This window comes from Pelodiscus sinensis, chromosome 7 (assembly GCF_052426305.1).
Source record: "Pelodiscus sinensis isolate ZL-2025 chromosome 7, ASM5242630v1, whole genome shotgun sequence".
In the NCBI taxonomy this organism is placed as follows: Eukaryota; Metazoa; Chordata; order Testudines; family Trionychidae; genus Pelodiscus; species Pelodiscus sinensis.
In genome coordinates, this window is record NC_143058.1 from 28,275,297 (window position 1) to 28,295,368 (window position 20,072).

Here is a 20,072-nt window from a genome sequence, read left to right on the forward strand (position 1 = left end):
ATTAGGTAGCAAGTTTAACCCCCCTCCCCGCCCAAAAAACGTATTTCTTCAAGCAACACACAATTAACCCATGGGACTCCTTGCCAAAGGGTGTTGTGAAGGCTAGGACTTTATCTAGTTCTTTTTTGAGTCCTGTTAAAGTCATGGAGGATAGCTATCAATGGCTATTAGCCAGGATGGGTAGGAATGGTGTCCCTAGGGTCCCTAGTGTCAGAAGCTGGGAATGGGTGATGATTACCTGTTCTGTTTATTCCTTGTGGGAGCACCTAGCATTGGCCGGTATCGGAAGACAGGAAACTGGGCTAGATGGACCTTTGGTCGGACCCAGTATGGCTGTTCTTATATTCTTATGTCATATTTTTATGTACTCCATGGGGTTGTAAAGAGCAAGCTAAGTCAAAGGGAGAATTTCTCCCATAGACTTCCCACAGTAGGGCTGGTGCAGAAATTCTATTTAAGGGATGTTGACTCCAGCTACACAATTTTTATAGCTGGAGTTGCGTATCTAAGTCCAACTTCTCCCCCAGTGTAGACCTGACCTGAATCACACTCCCCAAGTGTGTCCTTTTCCTTCCTCACCTTACTTCTTCTCTTTCCAGTCTCTCCCACCCACTTTTGCCTTCTAATAAAGGTGAGGATTAGCTGGTCAAGACTGCATGGTTTGAAGCCTTGCTGTAAAGGCTCTGTCTGAAAAATCAGCTGAATTCAGTGCTCTGAAAAGCCAATGCTGGTACAAGTTTGTCATATCTCAAAGTGACTGGTAAGACATGTGCTTGGCTTGGGTTTTTCAGTAGTAAGTTTGCAAGCAAAAGTCAACATCAGAACATTTTCTCTCTGTGCTGTTATTTTCTCTTCCCCTTTTTTATGTTTTTTGAAAAATGGGATCCGATTTTGACCACCACCACAAGAACAATTACCACCGGTCCAACCAATGTCAACTAACTTTCCCTCCTTGCAAAGAAAAGTTATTACCATCTCAGAAACTACCATACTGGATGTTTCTTCCTATAGATTAATGGAAAGGAAACAAAGGATATTGTTAAAACTTTTAGTATTTTAAGTGCTTTTAATTCTTGTACCTATCTCATAGAACTGGAAGGGACCTTGATAGGTCATTGAGTCCAGTCCCCTGCCCTCAGGGTAGGACCAAGTACCATCTCTGACAGATTTGCCCCAGCTCCCTACATGGCCCCCTCAAGGACTGAACTCATAACCCTGGATTTAGCAGGCCAATGCTCAAAACTCTGAGCTATCCCTCCCCCCTTTTTTCTGAACCTTTTATTAAAGGTAAAGAAGATTTTTAATTGTTTGCCATCGTATAAAGAAGTCTGAGATCTCTGTATACCAAACCCAAAACTTATTTAACACTGTTTACTGTTGGACAGTAATGGGCTTATTACAGTAATACCTTTGAATCTTTGGGCCCATTTATTCCATCTACATGAATACAACACTCCCCCAGGTCATTATTACTGGTGTTTGTGTATACAGGCAGTCCCAGGGTTACATGGATCCGACTTATATCGGATCCCTACTTACAAACGGGGTGAGGCAACCCCGCACTAGCTGCTTCCCCCCAGCAGACCAGGGAGACGCGAAGCTAGCGCCCCACCCCCCACCCCCAGCAGACCAAGGAGACATGGAGCGGCTTTTCTCAGCAGACACCTCAGCTTGAGAATAAAGGACTGAGGGAAGTGAGGTGTGGGAGAATAAAACTGAGCTCTGGAGAAATGTTTGGCTAGAGTTTCCCCTACAATATGTACCAGTTCCGACTTACATACAAATTCAACTTAAGAACAAACCTACAGTCCATATCTTGTACGTAACCCGGGGACTGCCTGTATCTTCTCAAAATGCTCTAATGTTGATGAATAGATTCTTTGTTTTCTGGTAGCCTAAATGGGAAATCCTAATTTTATTTAGCTTATGGTAGTGCTGATGAAGAATTTAGATTTTTTTTTTTTCAGACACTGTTGGATAAAGATTTGAACATTTTTGGGACTCTCCTACTGAGAGTTTCTATTTGGATTAGAAGAAAGGCTAGAAATTGAAAGAGCATATTGAGTAGGAAAACAGTCATCTGTTTAATTCTGAATTGTTCAGGCTATTGGGGAAACTGTTAAAACTGTGACATAATTGATTTTCTACCAGCAGTAATTCATTCAGTACTGCTATTTGAACAGTTTTACAATTTCCAGCAAAGGCCGGCTAGTGTATATATGACTGACAATTAGAGTCAGGCTCAGGACAGACTGAATGGTGAGAGTCAGTGCAGTAATCCTCTTCTCTAAGAGGTTTGCAGTTTCTGAAAATTACATGTTTAATTATTGGCACCGGCTCTACATAAAAATGTCTGTAACACTATTTCTTTTAAGTACATCTACATTCTATTGTCTCCAGAGCTGGTGACAGTGAAGACAACATGACACCACCTTAATCAAATCTGACAAATGAGCAGTTGGATTGCTGCTTGGTGCATTTCAGCAGCTGTGTGTCATGGCAAAAGGATTGTGGGGGTGGAGAAATCCATATAACATTAGTGAAGATACATTTCTCTATGAAAGGTGCTGCTGTTTAAGGCTAGAAGGATTAAGAGTTAGCTAGGATTTCTGTGTCAGTGTCCCAAGCCTTTTTATAAACAGAACAGACTGTATGATCTAAATACCATAGAACTGTTTCCCCTAATTATTGAACAGAAGAAGAGCTCTTTGTAAACTTGAAAGCTTGTCTCTCTCTCTCTCTCTCCCTATCTCCAACGGAAGTTGGGCCAATAAAAGTTATTACCTCACCCCCTTGTCTCTCTTCTGACTACAATCAGATAACACATTCAGGCTGGTCAGTGCCTTTTTCTATTACATCAGTTAAATGCACAAATTTTATTACTCACAAGAGGCTACTGAAACTTTTCAAGGAAGGGTGTTCATTTAAAAGTAAAAATATAGTGCTGTGTTCCAAAGAGTAAGACTGTTGTATTTAATAGTCTACAACAACCGTGGCCTCTAAGTGAAGAAGTCATTTTGGAAAACATTTCTCTTTTGCCAAACATTTTGATTGTTGTTGACAAATTATAAACCTGAAAAGTTTTTGGCCAAAAAACTGAAAACTTTGCCTGAACTTTTGCTTTTTGGGGTTTTTTCATTGAAAAGTCAAATGTTTTTCCCTGGAAAGGGGCAATTTTTTTTTTTCAAAAATTTAGTGAAAAGCCATGAAAAGTAGTTTTGATGTTAAACTCTCAACCAGTACTATTAAGAATGTATAATATACAGTATAGTTCATACATTTTCTACATAAATGTTCATCTATATCTATACATAATATAAGGTAGAACAGAGAGCAGGTTGAATAGTATTTAAATATAGGGGGGTCCCCACTATGTCACCCTGGTATACATCTGTTCCACACTAAAGTCGTTGATGTTTGTAGGAAATGATGTGTTAAAAGTCCTCTCGTTCCCCACTATAAGTCGTGCGAAACACTCCCCCCAATTTGCTTAAATAGAAGTCAGCTGCAAGAAAAAAAATCCCTACTTTAAGTTGTTTCGCTATAAGTCCACATTTTTTGGAATGTATCTTGGTATTCTAGTAAGGACCCCGTATTTAATGAATTGTAGCTTGAACTCAATAATTTATTTAAAATACTTTTGCAATATTTCACTGTTCTGGCAGAAAAAAGTATTTGCTAAAATATCTTTCAACAAATTTCACATCAAACATCTATGTGCATATATTGTAACTATATGAAAGGGAGAACATTTTTTAAACTATTTATTTAGGAATAGTCAATAGGTTTACAAATCCCTTGCCATGAAAATAAGAAGAGCATCTTTACTTATGGATGTGTGTGTACACATACTCCCTAAGTTGTTACAGTAGGCCAGGGATTCTCAAAGAGCAGTCCACGAGCAACATTCAAGTGGTCCATGCATAATTCACGCTATGGTGCACACCTGGGCAGCCGCAAACGAGAGAATGAAGGGCTGCCAGCCTAATTGATGGATAGGAAGCATGGTTCTACTGATTAGATGCCTGGACCTGCACATGTAAGGTGAGGCTGTGGCCTTGGAATAGGAAGTAACTGAGGTGGGCAGTGGGGTATAAAGAGGGGTTGGGCAGGGCCGGCTCACAACATTTTGGCACCTGAGGCGGGGAGCTCAAATGACGCCCCCATGCCCACCATCTCTGTGCATCTAGAGCAGCGAGAATACATATGCACCAGCAGCAGACACAATTTTCTACACTAATGGGTCCTAGTGGTGCCCCCCCCACAGTCTGGCACCTGAAGCAGCCACCTCAGTTCTCCTCATGGTAAGGTCAGCCCTGGGTGGGGGGAATTAGGGATGTGCAGGGCTCAGGTGGCCACAGAAAGAGGTGACTCCCCAGATTCAGGGCCCTGGCTGCCAGGGAGAGACGCTCCTCCTTCCCAGCCTCAGCTCTGTGGATGCTGTGTCTGCTGAGACCCTCAGCAATTACAAGGATCTGTGCCAAAAAAAGAAAGTTTGAGAACCAGTGCAGTAAGCATTGCATTACTGTGCATTTTACTCTAATTATTAGGTCAACTGAGAGTAACAAGAGTATTCTTAATATACGCATTGTAAATAGGAGTAATTATATAAAGTGTATAATATTTTGATTTATACGCACTTACTAATTCAGAAAATATCCTGATTCAACACACTGATAATAACTGAGTGTCCCCCTCCCCACCGTTCTGTTTGGGAATTCTTGCATTTGACTATGAAACGTGGAGTTTCCTTCTAACTCTCCTCTATTGTAACAAAATCCCTCTCAAACAGAAGTGGATACTGCCATTTGCATATTCATTTCAACACATCATTTTTGTTTCTCATCTACAGATTAAAAGGAACATTGACAAATAAATAATGAATTACAACTACACAATTGGCATAGTTTCCAGAACTTGAGTATCCTGGATATTCAGTAGAAAATTATCATGAAGTCTTGACAGTCACTGAGTTTTTGATACTGTCAATCAGTTATGCTATGTCTAAACTACACCCCTCTGTTGGCAGAGGGATGTAAATTAGATGTATTGAAAGCACAAATGAAGTGGGGATTTAAATATCTCATGCTCCATTTGCATAATGGCGACTGCCACTTTTTTTTGAAATGGCCCTTTTCGAAAAAAATGGCAGTTTAGACAAGGCATTTTCGACAGAAATGCCCTGTTTTGAAAGATCCTGTACTCCTCCTTTTTTACCTCCCTCTGCCGTCAGAGGGGTGTAGTTTAGATGTAGCCTTAGTTACTAGCAGCTAACTGGATGTCTAAGCATTGGCTTAAAATGAGCAGTTCTAGAAAAATCTGGAACATACTTGTTATGGGGAAGATTGGCATGTTAAACTCCAGACACTTTGATCAGTGCCTAAAAGCGGTAAGCCCTTTCTGGATTATGCTGAAAGAGACCAGCAAGCATCTCAGATACTAAAAACTCCATCTCTGTATCTATTTTTTTTCTTTTTACATACCAGGAACATCCCCCATACCTCTGTTTTTCTACATTCGTTTAACTACAAAGAAACTGTTACTTATGCATCTTTGTTGTACAGCTGATATTAAATGTACATAAACTGCTATTAGGGAGGCAAGTTAGAACATGTATAGCCCTTTTCTATTTCTTTTTTGAGTTTTTACTTTTTGTCCTGGAAAACCAGTTTCTGCTTGTACATATGAATCAACTATATTTCATTGTATCACAGTTTCTTAAAACAAATGTGTTTTTTTTTCTTAACCCTTAAATACACCTTTTTTAAAAAGTGAAGAATTTGATCAATGGCTTTAGGGGTAGGCAATAGACCAATCTGGAGATGCAAAAGAATGTCTTTGCCCAAACTATAGTAAGGTGTGTAAGAGAGAGAAAGTGGGAAATAATGGACAGCCAATTAGAAGTGTAGCAGAGCGTAGAGTGAGGTCAAGTGGCTTAAATATGTGGCTAGCACCTCTACTGGGGTGTGTTTGTCAGTGCACTTGCAAAAAGCACATAAATATTCCTCTGAGTTTCCATTATACTTTTGTTTGTACTTGGTATTTGTTTGGCTTGTCTGTCTGGGTGCTGGCTTTGGGGTATGTTGGGGAATACATTAGCACAGCTCTGCCTCAGAATACGTTCACCCTATTTCCTCTCCTTTCCCCTAATGTATCTTGCATGGTCAAGCTGTTTTGTCTTTTTCTTACCCAGCTTATATTATTATGCAGTTACACATTCTCTTTTCTTTGATTTCCTTTGTCTCAGATCAGTGTATCAATGCCAGCAGCTAGTCAGTTAGGCCTTGATTCCACATGAATCATAAGCATGTGAGTAACCTTAAGTATGTGAAAGTTATGCATGTGCTTGAGTACCTTGCTGAATCAGGGCTTAGCTTGCAGGGCAAGAGGCTATACTATCCCAAACAACACCAAGTATAACTGTTTGATTTTTTTTTCCCCTCTTCTCTTTCATGTAATCAAGGGGGCTCATTTTTATTTCCTTTCTTTTACTAGTTGTGACTTGGATTATATGCATTTGTGGACTAAAATAAATGGAAATTGGCATTTCCTCCTTCTCAGGGTTACAGGAACAAAGCTTAATGCACCATATAGGCCTGTTGTCTGCTTTCCTCATTGTTATGGTTTTCATGCCATTTTAATGAAAAGGCCGTTTCCAAATCTGAGTATAACTGAACGTCAAACCCTCTGATATTCATCTGAATGCCTATCCTGTGCACACCCCTGGTGACTCGCACAGTGAGTTAAAGAGAAAGACATGAAAGTTATATAGTGACCTCTGGAACATCATCATGGCAAACAAGGATGTTCAATCAATTAAAAAAATCTTTATCAAAATTTGTAAATTGTTTAGGGAAAATATCTGCATACAATATGAAGTGTATACAATGTATCTTTTGGAGAAATACAGGCAGTCCCCGGGTTACATGGATCCGACTTACATCGGATCCCTACTTACAAACGGGGTGAGGCAACCCCGCACTAGTTGCTTCCCCCCAGCAGACCAGGGAGACGCGAAGCTAGCGCCGCCCCCCCCCCCCCCCCCCCAGCAGACCAGGGAGACGCGGAGCGGCTTTTCTCAGCAGACACCTCAGCTTGAGAATAAAGGACTGAGGGTATGTCTACACTACCCTCCTAGTTCGAATTAGGAGGGTAATGTATGCATACCGCACTTGCTAATGAAGCCTGGGATTTGAATTTCCCGGGCTTCATTAGCATAAGCGGGGAGCCGCCATTTTTAAATCCCCGCTGCTTCGAACCCCATGTAGCGCGGCTACACGGGGCTCGAACTAGGTAGTTCGGACTAGGGTGCCTATTCCGAACTACCGGTACACCTCGTTTCACGAGGAGTAATGGTAGTTTGGAATAGGACCCTAGTCCGAACTACCTAGTTCGAGCCCCGTGTAGCCGCGCTACACGGGGTTCGAAGCAGCGGGGATTTAAAAATGGCGGCTCCCCGCTTATGCTAATGAAGCCCGGGAAATTCAAATCCCGGGCTTCATTAGCAAGTGCGGTATGCATACATTACCCCGCTAGTTCGAACTAGCGGGGTAGTGTAGACATACCCTGAGAGAAGTGAGGTGTGGGAGAATAAAACTGAGCTCTGGAGAAATGTTTGGCTAGAGTTTCCCCTACAATATGTACCAGTTCCGACTTACATACAAATTCAACTTAAGAACAAACCTACAGTCCCTATCTTGTACGTAGCCCGGGGACTGCCTGTACATATTTAAAGGGGTTTCATAGATACATTTATTTTTCCTTTTAGAAAAAACAGTGGTGAATGGTAAGTTGAGTGCTTCTGTTTAATCAATGTTCACAATATCTCTGTTGCTTATTAACTCTGGGGCTGATGAGTGTGGTTAAACATCAATATGCTGCTCTTGGTTTGCCAGCCTAGGCCTTAGGTGGGTCCATCTGTCTGTCCATAGCAAACATGGCAGCCTCAACTTCTGTCCCTTCCTCACCCAGCCACCCCCACTATCTTAATATTGCCTTTCCTTTGCTTTTTTTAGAGAGGTTCTCTTTCCTTCACTAACAGAAATTACTTATTGTACACCCCGGATTCCCACCCCCCTCTTTAAACCAATCTGATTGCAGGGAACTGTGAAACTAACACAATAGGGTTAACTTTATTTAAAAGATTCTCTTCTTCCTCCTTTATATTGTATTTTGAGTCTCTCTGTAAGGGAAACATATCAAGCAAAGTGAAACTAAAACAGAGGTTTCCTTTGTCCTTCTGAATGTTTAAGTACAAGTTTTCCCTCCTCACTAGCTAGAGTTTCTAGGTGTCTGGATTTGAACTGGACAGTCCAGTATTTGTGCTTTCTGTTCGGGAAACAAATTGAGGAAAATGTAAATGACCGGTATTTTCTAAATAAGATGTAATGTAGATTGTGATGTAATATCAAGTGTGTCCGGTATTTTTGTTGAAACCATCTGGCAACCCTATCACTAGCATTAGGTTTGTCATGAATGGTAATAAACGCTGTACAGATACAGGTAATGAACTTTGCTGGAGTGGAGGGTCCTGAGCAAGGAGAAACGTCCATAGCCACATAAGGGTTGCCAAGTGGCCAGTTTTCAACTGGAACCCCTGTTTGAAAAGGGACCCTAGTGGCTTCGGTCAGCCCTGCTGACTGGGCCATTAAAAGTCCTGTCAGTGGTGCTGTAGTATGAGCCAGAAGTGGTGCTATAGTATGAGCCAGGTTTAGCACTGCTGTCTGAGAGCTACCCAAGGTAAGCCTGTGCCCTAGCACTTTGAACCAGATCTAACCCCCAGCCCTCCCCCTCACCTACATTCCAAACCCAGCCTCAAGCCCCTTCTCACATCTGAACCTCTCCTTTCTGGCCCCATGCTAGTTTAAATATGCCAGAGTACTACTGCATTGGGCTACCTCCTAAAGAACAGAAACAAGTGCTCTTGAAGCTGCAGAAATCAGTGTCCTTCCTTTAGGGACACTTCCCCTCCCCTCCAAAGGGTAATTATACTGTCTTTTAAATGTAATATAAATATAGATATACTCATTACTATAGAACAGTAATAAGGCCTCGGAATGCTCCGGAGAGGAGTATTTTAAGTCAACTTCATAGTATCTAAGCATCACCAAAGATGTGGTAACCAAATAGAGGAGTGAGAAGAAACTTGAATCTAAAATTGCTTCACTCTGCTCCATGATCTGTGTACAATAAGAAAAATGAGGCAGTAGAGAAGGAATCTCAATACTGAAATGTGTCTTTTGGGATCATAGTTTAGACCACCCATTAATCCTTATCACATTGCTCTTAACACATGCACTGCATTTGCTGATATGCCCTTAGATCAAAATACCAAATCATTGCATTATGCCGTCAACTGTGCAGCAGTCTGAATAAACAAACAGCTTCACCCATCCTGTTTCCTCCATAAAAAGTTAGCTAGGAGAGATAACGCAATGGAAAACTCAATCGAGTTGAAAGGTGTGAGATTTTTCAGTCCATTTTATGCAGAATCATTGACATGAAAATAAATCTAGTGAATCTCTTGCTTACCCTAGCATAAATCTGGAGTAAAACTGGGGCGAGATGAGAATCATGTCATGTTCATACAGTGTTCTATTAGAGATATTGCTTATCACATGGGCATAATGTTCAAAGACACTATTAAGGTAAAACTGTTTTGTCATTCATATGGAAGGTATTTGGATTGTGGTTAGTGGAATGCCATGCAGTAGACAATTCACTATAAATATGGTGCAGCAAATATATTGTGATGACCATTAAATGTGTATAATTTAGATCTAAAGCCAAAATCCTGACACTTGTGAGAAGAGCTATAGATCTCCTATTCAGGAGGCCAGTGTTGATACCATCTGGGGTGCCCTAAAAAAATCCAACCACCTAAACTCCTCCTCTCAGTTGGCTAACATTGACACAACACAGAGGGAATTTAGGTGAACACAGTGTGACCACAAGCCAGAGAGGCTGAGCTTTAATACCCTCTTTACCACTGACTTGCTTTGTGACCTCCAAATGAGAGCAGGCTTTGGATTTACTTCAGCACAAAGTTTTGCTGTCCCCTGCCTCTCTGATTAGGATCTGTGCTGGATACAGACTCTGTGCTAAAGTGTATGTAGGTACCTCTATGGGCTCTATACTCCCCTTCCTTCTGCACCATGGACAGGAGCAAAAGAGTAAGACTGCCCAGATAAGAACTAAAGAGTGAAAAGGCAACTAATGTTGCCCACCTTCTGTTTCCTCACTTGATGCTCAGAGAACACTTCCACTTGGGCACCGCTCAGCTAGGGGCCTATGGTGAGGTGTGTAGAAACGGAGTAGGAGGGGAGCTAGGGAGCAGCCTGTCTACTTAAGATGTTCCCCTGTGCACCCAGCAGTTCTTTCATAACTTCCCACTCCAGGGCATGGCTGAGGAGGTGCAGGCCTGGCAGAGGGATTTAATGGTACTATAGGTTCTAACATAGCTGTGCTGCCAAAGTACAACGTGGAGTGTGCTTCTCTCCTAGCCGATGCTGTAAAATCCATGGGATTAAGCCCTGCATTTTCTGCACAGCCAGTATAACTGAGATTTCTAGGCCATCTCTCTGAGATATGAAACATCCCTCGCTTGAGGAGATCATTACTCAGAAACGGTGTGTTTTGTCTCGCAGAGTTCTCTGAGCACTTCCCCCCACCCTTCTGAAGGAGCTTCATGATATATATATAGAATGTCCAAACCCTGCAGTTGGAACTTTTCTAGAGTAAAGGTTGAAGGGTCAGGCCTATGATAATTAAAAATTGAGAAGTGTTGTGGGCTCTGAGTGGATTAAGGGTGATTATAAAAATAAACACCCGTGTCTTGCACTATATGAAACTTCTCAAAACAAGAAGGAATTTTGGCTCCCATCTTAGGCCCAAAAGTCAGTAGTGCAGAGAGGAATGAACATTAGCTAAGGATTCTCCTGTCACAGGGGAATTCTCATCAGTCATGCTGGCTGCGTCTAGTCCATGCCCAGTTCCCTTTTAGCCCTCAGGCCTTCTTGGCCTACCCCGCTGCCATCCTCTGCCCTCTTCCAACCTCTGTTCATGCCAGGAAAAGGAGAGATGATGATATGTGTCTTTTTGTCCTGGTCAACATCTTGGCTCCTCTGCTGTTCTGATTCTTAAATCACTGTGGGGTATCTGAGTGCTTCCAGGAGAGCATTAAATGATGGGACTAACATCTGTCTCGTAGTTCATTCTCTCTCTCAACCTCTCTCCAGCAGAATTCTGTGTGCAGTGTGACTTTTTTTTATTCCATTGGGAGCCACTATCCATTAGTACAAATTGGAATAACCCTGAGTCTGCTCTAACTTGCACTGTGCTTTTTTGTCCCCCCAAGACCTTCAGGATTGGGGAATGGGAGGTAGTGCAACAGTGATGTAAAATCAACACTGTCCCTTCTACAGATGTACCAAGGACATTTCTGGGCACACCTGGGAATCTAGTCTGTTATGTTTTGAACAGCAGTACTACTTGTAGTATTATCAAACCTGGAAATATATGTGTAGCTTTTCCAGTGGTTGATTATTAGCAGATTCTGAAAGTGAGTCTATTGCCAAAAGAGACCGAGCTGTTTTCCTGCCTGAAAAGGAGGTCATTTTCAGAGACTGCCTGTGGTCCCAGGCCACTGCAAAGGCAAGATGGGGCTGGAGGCTTTGAGTCAACAATGCACTGAAGCATGTCCAAAGGATTTGATCACTTGTTTAGTTGCTCTGCTGAATTGTGGCTAGAATCATGAGAAGCCACTTTTGAGACAAAGATGCTTAGTTTTTAACATGACTCCATAGGGAGAGAAGAACCAATGACTCGTGTCTGCGTTTTTAGTGAGAGGATAGGATATGAGAAGAGCTGTGTTGTATTTGATAATATATTATTGGTGACTACAGTCAGTCTCTTTACACTGAGCCCTAAAGCACTTCTGTTTCCCAAGAACAGGTGTATGAAGAGAAGCTGCTCCCATGTGCCTTAGACCACACACTGTTAACAAGAATCTTGTATTGAATTTCCTCACTGGATTTCTTATTGTCTAACTCTGGCACTTTTCCAATGGTCTCCAAGACAGAACTAGTTAGATTTCATTATAACTCAGATGCGATAAAAATCACACTAGGATTTTTTCAGGCGACTGCTTCTCATGAGATGGTAGTAATCCTGTTCAAAAAATAAAGGCCACATGGAATTTTACCAAGAAACCTAAACTTACCTTATTGTAGTATTGCAGAAGCCAGAGACTTGGACAGCTGTCCTGTTTACTCAGGCAAAATTCTCTCCCATCTGATCTTTCAAGTTTGCTGACACCACTAGAATCATTGCAGTTGAAATTCTCAGATCTCGGCTCAAAAATCTGTGCACTTCAGATAGACAGGTTCTGTTGCAGTCAGGACTCAACTCCACAGCTGCCTGTAGCAGAGTACAGCTCTGAAGAGATATCTGTGCCTCAGCTGAGAGAAGGGTGGGTGTAGAGGGTAGGATAGATTGAAGGAAGGGGAGGAGGATTACTGCAACTCTGGTCTTAGAGTTCAAATAGAATTCCTTCCTGCCCTGCAGAATTCCCATGTCTAGCTAGGGTTGCCAGGTGTCCGCTATTGACCAGGACAGTCTGGTATTTTCATCTCATGTCCGGTAAAAAAATTCAGAAAATACCGGACACCTACAATGTGTAGTATTTTCTGATTTTTTTTCTCCCTGCCAGGAGGTGAAAATATCAGACACCTGGCAACCCTACACACACTCAGCAACCGGGCCCAACCCCCAGGCCGCTCCAGGTCTACACCCCTTACCTGGTTCCGCAGGGGAGCTGTCTTCTGGTTTGGAGCAGGAAAACATGATGGCCACTGGCAAAAAGCCTCAAAGGCATTTCTTAAAGGGGCCATGCTGGGTTTTTTTTATTAATTAATTTATTTATTGTTTGTTTGTTTGTTTTTGCTTAACTCTTGGGGTCCTTTTTTTTCCCCAACAACTTTGGTCTGCCCCCCCCCCCTTTTTTTCCCCTCAACAGAATGTTTTCCCTGTTTTGTTTTTTTCTTTTTTTGGGGTGGTGGAGGGAGGGATTGTTCAGTATTTTTGGTTAAGCCACCTGGCAACCCTATGCCTAGCTTGGTTACTTGGTCTGTGCTGAGATGAGGATCCACCCTTGGATGGTTTATCAAGATAGCAATTGAAATATTCTCACTTTTCTTTCTTTCTCTTCTTTGTTTTATAGGCGCATTTTTCTTCTGGTTATAAAGAGAAGGCTCCCTAGAAACCCATGAGTGAGGCCCCACTCTGCAATGGAATCCTGGCCTACCCTGGCCTGGGTTTTGCTACTTAGTCTGATCGCTGACTGTCTGAAAGCAGTTCAACCTAGAGACTTTACAGTGAAAGATATTATCTACCTTCATCCTTCAAGTAAGTCATTTCATGTGCTTAAAACAGGATATTACTGTGCAGAGAGAGAGAGAGAGAGGAGGGAAAAAAAAACCTGAATCAGCTCAAACTACCCAATGTTTCTGCTGTCTAAGAAGTATGCAGCTTTTTCTAAAGTTAGCCTCTGTACTAAGGAAAGGAAGTTATTAAAAAAGTATGGAAGTGTATTTTATATGTATATGTAACCCACACACCTACTGGGTGTTGCGCTTAGACCACTTAGGCTATGTCTACACTGCTCGCTTATTTTGAAATAACAGTGTGCATCTACACAGTAAGCCCGTTATTTCAAAATAATTTCGAAATAACGTGCTTCTTACTCCAACTTCCGAAACCCTCATTTGATGAGGAGTAAGAGAAGAAAAGGAAGAATATTCTTCCTTTGACTTCCTGCTGCGTAGACAGCACCAAAAGTCAAGTTAAAGTACTTGGACTTCAGTTACGCAATTAACATAGATGAAGTTGTGTATTTTAACTCGACTTTAGTCCTCAGTGTAGCCATGCCCTTATAGAAAAAAAGAATGCATCTCCTCTACAGCCTTAGCTAAGCAGTAGTTGGCTTTTAGCTCAAGCTGTACGGTCACCTGTAGTAAGCTCCAGAGGTCTCAGGTTTGATTCCGCCTTGATATTACATACATACATGCCAAAGAATATTTGTCAGAAGCATATTTATCTGTTTATATAACAACAAATAATTAAAAGCCAAACCATCTGTGCTATTGAAATGCTATAATAAAGCTGACCAGACTTGCCACATATCTTCAGAGATTTTCTAGGTCAGCCAGATCTTACAGCCTGATCCTGCTCTGGGGTTTGGATGAAAGTTCTGCAATAGCAGCAGTGAACAACTGGAAGTATGGGTAAACCTTGTATTTTCTAACTGACGGTCTAATAAAGTGAAGTGAGCTGCTGGGATTAGCTAATAGGATGTCAAAACCATGTTGGCTAGTACATGTCATGAGACATTGAGCAGTTGGCTTTGAGATACTGTTTTCCTCTAAACCCGGGGGACATTTTTTTTCTAGTAACCTCTCAGTTACATTTAAGGGCAGCTCTTTAGCACATTCAAGTAACTCACTACTCTTAGTAGTAATAATGGTTGCTAGGGATGTAAAATCCCATTTAATCGGTTAACTCCACGTTTCTCAAACCGTGGGTCCTGACCCCCCAGGGGGTCATGAGCAACTTAGAGGGAGGTTGCGGTATCACAAAGTTTGAGAACCCCTGGCTTAACTGGTTAAATATTTAAATGGGGGTGGGCAGGAGGCTGGGCTGGAGTGCCCCTCTGTCCATGATCAGGGACTGCTCTGGCTGGCCTGGGCCCACAGCACCACACTTTGGTCAGGGTGGCTTGGCTGGAGCATCCTCCACCCATGACACAGTGGGCCCAGTGAGGTCACCAGTTATTTATAACCAGTAAGCATCAACCAATAAGGGTGGTACTTGCCCGTTAACTGATTAACCAGTTAACCAATCACATCCCTAATAGCTGCTGCACTCATCTCTGGCTTTCACTGTCCAAGTTGCGGTTCCACACTCTCTCTGGCCAGGACACACCCATTTTATCTCCTGCTCACCATGTCTCCATTCAGTATGGCAATGGAGGTTTGCATACGTTACTGAACATAGTCCTCATAATAATGCAGAGATATGTGGAAGCTTCTCTCTACCAAGAAGTGGAGTAAATGTGAGTGTCAGGTGCTAGTCCTTGCTTCTCTAGATTTCTTTCAGCAGTGTTCAACAGGCTGCAAGGTCTAGGCCATAAGTACCCAGGATTTGGAAAGAGGATTAATGGGGAAGTTTGCTTTTAATGTGAAACTATCCTCAATGCTTACTGCATATCTCATTTTCCACTCTGCCAATGCACTCATGTTTCAATTCTACAGACCGTTAGGACCATGGTTTCCTTTGATTAATGTAAAAGGCACAGAGCAGAGGTAAGCATAGTTCACTTTTTTATAAGCAACTGTGTCCTTTGTGATAGATTTGCTGACACAAAAACACAGCTCTGGGTGCTCAGGAAAAGTGCCACATTGACAGTCTTGGAGATTTAAATTCTTACAGAAAACTGAAGTTGACTGTTGATCACAGAAGAAGTATAACCCATCCAGCAGCAGTAGATTCCTGTTAATGTGGCCCTGTCTATACACCTCAACCTTATGAAGACTCCGCCTTCATCAGGGCTTGCTTTAATTCTTATGTAAATCAATGGAAACACTCAGTGGCTTTGGATCAGGCCCTGAGTCTGAGTAGTCTATTAAGAGCTCTTCTCATTTCACAAGGGCAGAGAAGAGCTGTCAGATGGCAATGACTTTGTTACCACTGGCCAAGCCACACCCTGAAAGTATTCAGCTAGAGCTAAAAGGCTGTTACCCCTGCAAAATCCCCAGCCAATGATTCAGTAATTTTCTGAGCTTCTGATGTTTTGATTGATTAAAGGGGGTGAAGCTCATAGGGCTTGAGATTTTTGCAAACTTCTTTCTTGGGTTCTGGCACTAATTTGAAGCTGCTGTTCTTCTGCCCACATAATTTAAATCGATTTTTCCCAAGGACCAGTCATTAAAAAGAATGAGCCAGATCGTGTCAATGGCATAGATTCAGTGGAGCTAGGCCAGTTTACACTAGGGATGTTGACAAGTCGTCAGTTAAACAGTTACCATCACCCTTAATGGTTACCTAGTAATGGTTTACTACTACCCAGGAGCAGGCCCCTGCCCTTGGCCCAGCGGCAGGTGGAGAGCTACTCTAGTCTGCCAGGTCCCCCAAGCAGGACTGGTGGCGCTCAGCCCATGCGAGCTGGGAGCCTGAAGCTCCCATGTGGGGGCCAGCAGAGGTGGTAGGAGCAGCCTCTGAATGGGCGCCAGGAGTTATAGCGGTAGTGGCAGCAGTCCCCTCGGGGGGGCCAGGAGCCATGTCGAGGGCTGCTCTAGCCTGATCCCAGTGACCTGCTGGAGTGGCCTCTCCACCTACCCCTTTAAAACAGTTAAACACAGTGTCATCACTGCATTTACCCATTACCAATTAAACAGGGTTTTACAACCCTAATTTACACCAGCTAATGATCTCTTTCAATATCTATCTAGCTATAGGGAATCCTTTATTAGGAACAAGAGGTGGTTGAACATTTTCAGGTTTTTTTTTTAAATCGAAAGTTGAATTCTGAATAGAAATTTTTATTGACAGTTTTTTCAAGCAGGTCTGTTTAGGGCTAGAAGGGAGCTAGCCTGGCACTAGAGGCTGCCCATTTAGGGCTGAGTTGTACAGATCTTATTTATTATGATGAGCAATTATTTAATCACTGTGATTATTAATTTAAGTGCTCACTGACATGAACAAAGGTTGCATAACCAAGTCCGTAAGGCAATTAATTTAATTACCAATCTAAAATGCTGCATGTATTTTTTTCATTGGCATCACAGTCTCATTGTATCATTTTCATTTTGCCTACTCTGTTTCTTTTTCGCCTTTCTACCTCTCTGCCCTTGTTTTTTTTCACACTCTGCTAAATAGAATCTGACTATGTTTAACTTTGACTCAAACTTTTGAACCCACCTGTGTTCTAGTGGGTTTGAAATTAAGCAAAATGTGTTTGCACATCCCTAAAACAAACGTCTCTGTTTGGGAAATTTAGCCTTTTTTAAAATGTATGGTGAACAAAGACTAAATCACCACAGTAGTCTAGCAAAGAAGGCTGGTACAAAGTGAACCATTGCTGACCAAAGAAGTTAATGGATAGATAATGTTACAAGCAGTTACAGGCCACTGTGAAGTTATTTTTTTTCTTTAGAATCACCCTTTCCTGAGGGACTAAGGCCTTATGTCTCGAAACACAGTCTACTGAGCTTATTAACTTCTGTGATCAAGAGCCAAATGAATTTATTCACAGCTGTGGCAACAACTGTTTTGAAACTTTATTTTACTCCAGTAGCACTTTGAAGATAAAGGAAAATACCATGCATCTCAGGAACTTCCACAATCTCTCCTTTTTGTACACCTGTTTTTATCAGCTATAGTATTAGCTAATGGTCTGTTACAAGAAGCAGTGTTCGCACACATTCATCTGGCCACACATGTTCAGAAGCTATTTTCAGAGAGCCTTTCCTGCTTTTTGATATCCAAAAGAACCATTTCCTTTTTACTATTTAAAGTAAAACACCTAATCCCTGGACACTTATTATGAGATGAATATATTTTAGGATCCTGGCCTGAAGAGCCATGAAGAACAGTTTTGCATATTTTTTGTGCTCTAATTTAGGTTGCTTGCCAATATGAAATTAATAATAATTTCATATGCAGATTTTTTGTGTGTGTATAGAGGGGGGAAAATCTGTTTTGTGACCATCTTTGCTATTAGAAATTGTCTTATGTTTTAATTTCAGATTACATCTGGTCAGGTGCTTTGTATTGTTTTGTGTCCAACAAAATAGAAGTTTAACACGGGCCTTACCAAGATCTTTGCAAATCTGTGAGATACAGATTTTTAAACATGGTTCTTAACACTCTACTTTCAACATATGTATAGCTGAGCCATACAGAATTACCAACAATTTTTTTTCAGTTCACGGACAAAATCTGTTCAACAGCTTTTCTAATGATTATAGAGTTAAGGATGAAGAGAATAATGTTTTATTCGCCCTCTATAAGAAGTGTCCCTTCTTGAGCAGGCAAATAAAATTTTGCACGGTTGGCATAGCTGGTGAAATTCACCCATGTAGCAAAGGGTCTAGTACAGAGGTAGGCGAAGGGCCCTCCATGGGCTGGATCCAATCTGCCAAGCTGGTGGATCCAGCCCGCAGCCGCCCTACCACTCCCCAGGCCAATTAGGTTCTGGGGGCAGGGGAGTGTGTGAAGTCTCCTCGCCCCCGCAAGAGTATGCAGTGGCTAGAGACACACTGGCTGTTTTAAAATAGCTGGTGTTTATCTCTAGCTGCCGCATGCCTTTGGCAGGGGAAGCGGGGAGGGGAAGATTTGTGCATTTCCTGCCCCCAGGCCAATCAGGGTCTGGGGGCAGGGAGCGCGCAAAGTCTCTTGTGTCCTGTCTCTGCCCTGCCAGGGGCATGCAGTGGCTAAAGACACACGCTGGCTGTTTGAAAGAAGCTGGCATATCTCTCTAGATGCCATGCGCTCTTACAGAGACAAGGAGACTTCACACACTCCCCTATCCCCAGGCCCTGATTGGCCTGGGGGCAGGAGGATCATGTGAGGTCCCCTCCCACTGAGTGCCTAGAGGGAACCACCAGTTGTTTTCAGACAGCTGGCATTTTTCTCTAGGCGGTAGGAGAGGGAAGGGGAAGACTTCTCCCACTCCCCCCATCCCAGGCCAATCAGGATATTGGGGGGAGGGGGTGGGGACAAGAAGTCTCCTGGTCCCTGAGACCCTGTCCCTTCTGGGATGGTCTAGGGCTACTTCGGAAATTTCTGAAGTGGCCCCCTTTTAAAAATTTTTGCCCACTCCGGTCTAGTACAAGGCTTTCTAAACCACATAAACACTTTGGGTATGTCTACACTACAGGATAAGGTTAAATCAACATAAGCAACTTCAGCTACGTTAATTGCATAGCTGACGTTGAAGTACCTTAACTTTTGGCACTGTCCACACTGCAGGAAGTTGAAGAGAGAACATGCTTTCCCTTCAACTTTCCTTACTCCTTGTGGAAGCAGGATTACAGTAATCAACAGGTTGGCTAATTCAAACCCTGGAAGATTGACAGCGGCAGCTTTAGTCTTCTCTGTAGTGTAGACATAACCTTTGGGAGAGACCAATCTTCAGAGAGGCATACCAATTCCATGCAGGCTGGTATTGAGAGGACATTTTGAGATTGTTGATTCAGAGGCACCAAATACCTTTGCGTATGGTGTGCAATGGCTGGTACTCTGAACTTTGGACTTGGAACTGATTGTAGAGGTGGTGTACTGAATCTTGTGCTGTTTGCTGGAAATGAGCTAGAATGAAGATAATTTCTACTATCCCCATTTTATTGCCCTCTCACAATACCTTGGATTTGTGCCAGTTGTAAATTTCACCTGTTGTTAGTTGGTTAGTTTCTGGGCTTTGTACTAAAAGATGGCACCATTTGGAAAAATCCATTTAGTTTGATTTGTTTAGAATGTATTGCAGAAGTCTTGTCAAGAGATCACTGTAAACCTTTGTTTCACATTTGGCTAAATAAGTTGTACTCAAGCATGTTATTGATAGTTGGAGATTCAGCAAATTGATGTTTTATTTCCATTTGGGATCTCAGTCAGCATTCAAAAGTGTGAATTTATTTCCTCCATGAGACAGATTTCAGAAGTATTTAGTCCAGCTGACATTTGTTAACAGCGGTGATGGAGTAAAAGTATTGGGTGTTGCAGTTAAATAATATGTGCTACAAAGAATGAGCAAGTAGAATTATGTGTCTGGATCCCTTACCTCTTTTTCAGATGAAATGCCTTTTGAATCATGTGTACACAATTTTCCTTGGTAATGACTGTTTTGCTGGACACTTGTACTTCTATGTAAATGCTTTTCCTATATTAGAGAATTTTAAAATTCAGGACAAAATACGATGGGGTTGACACGCATCTACATAGTAATAAGTATATTTTTGAAAAACAGTTGTACCACAAAGCCTTTTAAAAGCCTGGTACAGATTGGCTCAATGACAATT

The 20,072-nt window shown here is 42.1% G+C and overlaps 1 protein-coding gene across 1 annotated transcript in view; it reads left to right on the top strand.

The window, feature by feature from the left end:
• The window catches only part of LYPD6 (LY6/PLAUR domain containing 6), a 74,670-nt gene that overhangs the window by 40,771 nt on the left and 13,827 nt on the right, over positions 1 to 20,072 (top strand). Inside the window, exon 2 of the mRNA XM_006125633.5 lies at positions 13,220 to 13,404. Coding sequence (XP_006125695.1) covers positions 13,287 to 13,404 — 118 coding nt within the window. The 5' untranslated portion in view covers positions 13,220 to 13,286. The remainder of the gene's footprint in view (positions 1 to 13,219; positions 13,405 to 20,072) is intronic.